General features: G+C 52.3%; 1 protein-coding gene across 1 annotated transcript; it reads right to left on the bottom strand.

Annotated features, from left to right (window-relative positions):
• Positions 1-4,641: 4,641 nt before the first annotated feature.
• FOXD1 (forkhead box D1) lies at positions 4,642-6,191 on the bottom strand. Its single transcript, XM_049768793.1, has 2 exons — positions 5,837-6,191; positions 4,642-5,761 (listed from the first exon to the last, which is right to left on the bottom strand). The coding sequence occupies exons 1-2, from the start codon at positions 6,189-6,191 to the stop codon at positions 4,653-4,655; spliced, it is 1,464 nt and encodes a 487-aa protein (XP_049624750.1). The 3' UTR covers positions 4,642-4,652.

The raw sequence follows: 6,191 nt of genomic DNA on the forward strand, positions 1-6,191 counted from the left end.
TGGCAGGGTATTTATTGCTAGAGTTGAAGGGCCAGATTTTACACTAAACATATTTACACATTTACATTCGTGGCCCTATAAACACACCATGTTTCACTGGCTGTGACACCAAAAGCATTCATATAGAAAGCATGTGCCTAATTACAAAATCAGAGGGGAGTGGGGAGGCAAGTGGCATCTGAAAATGCATGCCTGTGTGTGTATGTGCACAGCACATTTGTGTGTATGCATGCATGCATGGCCCAGCTGCACCATCAGGACCCCCACAGAGATGAGAAAGGAGACTGTAGTGCTGGCTCACACATTCTCTGAGCTCCTGGCCCATTCCTGGTCAGTATAGTTCTGTAAAGGGTCTGAGCCCTGCAATCCTGCTTATCCCACCTAGACGAATCTAGATAGTCCCGGGTGGTTTCTGGGCAATTGTTTTGATCTGGATTGAGTTTAATGTTGATAGGACTTTTCATTTGTCTCCAAAATGTTTTCCTATTAGTAATAAAAGCAAGTATGAATCAGCACTGCAGTTTCAGGTGTAATGAGTGTCGCTCATTCCTGTCTCAGAACAGCTCCCTACCCATCAATGGCACTTGTAATAACACTGTTAGCTGCTCCAAGCTTGGTCCCTTGGTCAAGCAAGGAAATCAGAGCCAGAGAGAGAAAAACAAAAATAGGCAGAGCCTCACCAGGGTCTCGGACAGCCTTTAATAAATGGCACAGGCTGGTATTCCATCAAAATAATCACCTTCCAGCAGAATAACCACCTCCCCCAGCTCACTCAGAGGACATGCTACAGGAAGAATTGGTGAGTTTAAACACAACACAAAGACAAACAAAACGGTGATGAGCAGAAACCTTTCCATTAGATGGATACTTCCATGTTAACTGAAAGAATTCCCATGGTAGATGTAGCTAGAGTTTGGGTTCCAGCAACAGTGGCAGGAAGGGCCACTGGACAGGAACAGGGGCGAACTAGGTTAGTGAGAGTGGCACAGGAGCTTACAATTTTTCCCTGTCCCTCCCCCATGTTTTTTTCTCTTAAGAGGAAGAGAAGTGGCTCTTAAATAAATGTACAGTTTGAGAATGGATTGGAGAGTGGAAGAGCAGAAGCGCTTAGCGTCTTTTTTTTTTTTTTCATTTTTTTTTTCAGATCAAAGCATTTTATTTTATTGGGGTGTGGGGGAATCTTCAGGGGAGGATAAGCGATGTCCTCGGGGAGCCGGGATCTCCGGACCCTATGGCCCGCGTCTTATTTTAAAATAAATAAAGTAATCACCAGTGAAGGAAAAAAAAGAAGAAATTCGCCAAGAGCCGATGTGGGGTCATGACACCCTGTGTGGTACAAGGAGCAGCCCCATCTATCAGGCGGCACAGGCCTGGCCTTGGAGTGCACAGGCTGCAGGAGCTGCAGATTAAACCTGCACACAACAGAGTCCTGAATGCAGAGGCTCTTTTTGTGTGGTCCTGCTCCGGGAGCGGCCTGAGCCATTAGCCCCAATAGATCCCTCTCCCTATTAACTGCAAGTCCCTCCAGACTGCACCTCAGCTTGCTCACTCCCTCGTTTGTCTCAGGGAACTCTGGGGCATTTGATGAGCAGAGAAACAAGGAGAAGGGGAGAAAAGCGCCGGGTTAATGAGTTGTAGCAAATCCACACTTTGTAGTTGGCAGGAGGAGAGCTGGTGGCCAATGTTTGTCCAACGGGTTTATTTTTCAAGACCCACTCTATTGAGGAAGGCTTGTTTAAGCAGGCCTTGTCCTTACAAACATACAAACATCCTTCTGTTGGCCTTCAAAGAAAAGGGGGCCAGAGCTAGATTTGCATGCGAATGAGGAGCCTGAGAGGAGCGGTCCCGGCCCCTCAAAGGCCGGAGAGTCCAGAGCCCCGAGTCCTTTGTTCCAGCACCTGCTGGACTGTGGCCTAACAGGGCGAGCTCCTGGCTAGAGGGGTGCCCAGCCCAGAGCCCATTCCTGGCCAGTCCAAGGCCCTGACCCAGTGATCCACAGCCCCCACTTCTCACAGTATGACTTCACCCAGTCCCTGACCCTCCACCAAGGGGGCTCACCTTCCAGCTCGGCCCACAGGGCTAGCAAAGTTGACAGCTGTAATCCAAACTGAGAAGGTGGAGAAACTCAAGTCGCAGGACCTGAAGTCTAGCTCAGAAGCTCCATGATGTCTGCATCAAAAGGAGTAAATAAGGATGCCCCCACCCCACCCCGCGCATTGTCCCAACTATGGATCCGAGCCAGCAGACTTGCACTAGATAGTCCTGGGAGTCCTAACAGCCTGGGAGATAGAGCCCAACCTAGCCCTTTTTGAAAGATGCGGGTATCTGGACAGAGATAACTGGGGCTGTCCTATTTTGGTACACCGAACCCCAAGCAAATATGAGTAGTAATGTTGCCTAATTGTTCTTTCTTGGGCTCTTGTAATTACTGTCAGATTTCTGCATTATGGATCTGCAGAGGCAGGTATAGAGTTGCAGTCACTTTTGCACCTAAGGTTTTGTGCTAATCATATTTTCACTTGTATCTATGTACTTAGTTACAATTTGAGGATCAGGGTGTTTACTTTGAACTGTTGTAATCTCTCCCAAACAGTTCATAAGAACCCCTCCCCCCCAATTTACTTTGAGGCTGTGACTTTTGTCCTCCCTAAAACGGGGCTCTAGAAGACAGGATGGCAAGAGTGAATGTTACTACTTAATATTGGTCTCTAATACAACCTTCATTAACCTGCTGGATTAAATCTGCAAACCTATACACCTGCCCAAATATCTGGGGGAAAGTAATAAACAGATCTAATCTCTAGAAAGCCTTTAAACTAGTGTTTGGCAATCTTGTCTTGACTGTGGACACCTCTGACCTTACTTCCTTCCTGTGGTCCCTCCTGCCCCCCACCCAGCTTCATATGGTAGACCCCCCCCCCCACCAATTATACAATTTCCAGGCATGGCCCTTTTGGAATATCCTGCAGGATTGGTTCTTGGTTGAGAAATGCTAACTTACACTACATATTACATCTGTCTTTGCTTTATTTATACCACACAATAGCACCTGTAATCAAAACTCATTTTACAACTTTTTAAAAAATTGCCAACTTCTAGTTAATAAGTGCACTTAAAAACTGGAAAAATATTCTAACTCACCTAAATTGTTGTGATAAGCACCTGATGTACTTTGTATTCATTAAAGCAAGTGCAAGCCCCAAACTGAAGACATTTATCTTTGCCCTAATTTATTCGTTTAGACTAGAATTAGAATGCTAAGGTTGGCTTGTAGGGTAAAATAATTTATACAATACTACTAGAATTACTTCTGGGGAGACAATAGTAGCTTTAAATTTCTGAGCTTTCAAATACAATTTATGAGTACATATTTTCTTATTGGGGACTTTAAAGCCATTTAACTGGCAATCATCTCTGTTGAAAACTTTTCTACTGGTTTTTAATTTATATAGAAAGAGGGTTTTTACAGATATAATATTGTGCTCAATAGAGTGTGGAAATTAAATCAAGTTCGAAGCACAAAATAAAAGTTCTATTATCTTAAAGCAACTATGGCTTCAATTTTAAACAGCCTTAAGGCTCTTGGACATGGAGGAGAAGAGATTTAAAAATGTATGCCAAAGTGGCTTCGTTTATTGGTAGTCATTTACAAACAATTTCTGGTCTCCTTCAATAGCTTTGACTTAGAAAGAGTAACTGAAAAAACATGGCACGATGTTTTTGTTCAATTCTCTTTGAAAATAATATTTCAGTCTGCTCTATAGTAGGCTTCTACTCATTTCATAGGACCATCAGCAGAAAAGAAAAGAAAATAAGGGGGGGCGCCGAATCCAATTATTTTGGCGGACTTTTTTTTTTTTGAAAATTAAGCATTTTATTTCTGAAAAAAGTGTAAAAATCTTACATTATAATAGTACAATAGTTCGCCAGTAAAATTTACAATACTCCTTGTAAAGAATACGCTGTCAGTACAAAATTAAAATTCCGCGTGTCTATTATGATACAAAACACAGGTTAAAATAAGAAAGGATAATCTGTACTTCTTTTTTTTCCTTGTGTAAACATGTTAAATCATTTTTTTTCTTTTCACAAAAAAGTACACCCGACAAATGTCCACAAAAAAAAAAAAAAGAAGGATCGCTGGACTGGCGTTCTTCAGGACCTTTCCTACTTTTGCTTTCTTCTTTTGCACTTTTTGAAGTCTTTAACGCCTGAACCTGAGAATCTCTAAACCTCAAAAAGGCTTAGATTTTTTTTTTGTTTGTTATTGTTATTGTTGCTGTGGAAGTTCAATCTCCCCCGCAAAGTCAAGGAAACCCTCCAGTACCGGGTCAGGGCGAACCCTGAAACGCACACAAGAGTAGGGGCTGCCAACTACGGGCGACTTTGCATAAATACCGGCACCCACCGAACCCCCCAAAGCGCGCCGGGACTGTCGCCTAGGCAGGCACACAATCTCCTAGGTCGCCCCGAATGGGTGAAAGGGGGAGAAAAACAAAACCAAAAAAGGTGAAGCGGTTTGCAGGGGCCACGCGGGACGCAACCCCGACCGGCCCAGATGGGCCAAGGAGCCGGGCGGGATCCCTACCTTCTCCTTCCTGGGCCCGCGCGCGCGCGCGCGCTCGCTTGCTCCAAAAGCTCGGAGCGCGCCGTTAACAATTGGAAATCCGGGCGGTAAAGGTCTCCACGCTGGACAGGGCGGCCCCGGGGGGCAGCGTCCCCAGGGCGGCCGACGAGGACACGGAGGAGGCGGCGGCCGCGGCGGCGGCCACGAGCGAGCGAGTGAGCGCGGCGGCGGGGCCGGCGGCGGCCTGAGCCGCGCAGCCACCGCCGGGGCCGGGTGCGGGCGAGGGTGCGGGCGCGGGCGCGGGCGAGGCCTGCACGGCGGCGGCGGCGGCGGCAGCGGCGGCGGCGGCCGGGCCCAGGCTGCCCCCGATGATGCTCTCGATGGAGAAGGGCGAGCGCGCCAGCGACGCGGAGCCCGGCGCGGCCGCCTTGGCCGCCGAGGCCTGCAGGGGGCCGGGCAGCGCGGCGCCGAGCGGGTGCGGCCGGTAGCCGAAGGCGGTCCGGGCCAGCTCGTGCGGGGGCGGCGGCTGCGGCGGCGGCGGCGGGGGCGGCGAGTGCGGGTGGAAAGCGGCGGCCGCAGCGGCGGCGGCAGCAGCTGCGGCGAAGAGCGCGGAGGGCGGCGCGTAGGGCGGCAGCTGCAGGCCGTAGCCGCAGCCGTAGGGGCCGTAGCCGTAGGCGTGCGGGGGCGGCGGCGGCACCGGCGGGAAGAGCGCGGCGGCGGCTGCAGCGGCGGCGGCCGGGTCCGAGGCGCCCCCCGCGCCCCCGGCCCCGCGCAGCAGCAGCGACTCGGCGGCCACGGCGGCGGCGTTGGGGGGCAGCAGGGGCTGCCGCTTGAAGCGCTTCCTCCGGCGCAGGAAGCTGCCGTTGTCGAACATGTCGGCCGACTCGGGGTCCAGCGTCCAGTAGTTGCCCTTGCCCGGGTTGCCCGGCTCGCGGGGGATCTTGACGAAGCAGTCGTTGAGCGACAGGTTGTGGCGGATGCTGTTCTGCCAGGCGGGGAACTTCTCCCGGTAGTACGGGAAGCGGTTGGAGATGAACTCGCAGATCTCGCTCAGCGTCAGCCGCTTCTTGGGGCTCTGCAGGATGGCCATGGTGATGAGCGCGATGTACGAGTACGGGGGCTTCACCAGCGGGTTCTTGGCGCCGCCGCTGCCCGCGCCGCCTGCACTGCCAACGCTGCCAACGCCGCCGCCTCCTCCAGCTCCGGCTCCGGCTCCGGCTCCGCCGCCGCTGCAGCTGCTGCTGCTACTGCTGTTGCTGCTGCTGCTGCCGCCCGCGCCGCCGGCCCCGACTCCAGCTGCAGGGCCCGGACCCGGGGCCGCGGGGGAGCTCCCGGCTCGCGGGGCCAGCAAGATGTCATCGTCGTCGTCCTCGTCCTCCAGGTCCTCGAGCTCGTCCTCCCCGGCGTACGAGCGCCTCCGTCGCCGCCGCCGCCGCCGCTGCTGCTGCTGCTGCTGCTGCTGCTGTTGCAGCCGCCGCCGAGCGGGTCCGGCCAGCCGGGGACCGCCCTCGTCCTCGTCGTCTTCCTCGTCGTCGTCGTCGTCGTCCTCGCCCTCCCCCACCACGTCGATGTCTGTCTCCTCGGCCAGGCCCGCGGCATCGCACATGTCCGTGCTCAGGGTCAT

This window comes from Suncus etruscus, chromosome 2 (genome assembly GCF_024139225.1).
Source record: "Suncus etruscus isolate mSunEtr1 chromosome 2, mSunEtr1.pri.cur, whole genome shotgun sequence".
Taxonomy (NCBI): domain Eukaryota; kingdom Metazoa; phylum Chordata; class Mammalia; order Eulipotyphla; family Soricidae; genus Suncus; species Suncus etruscus.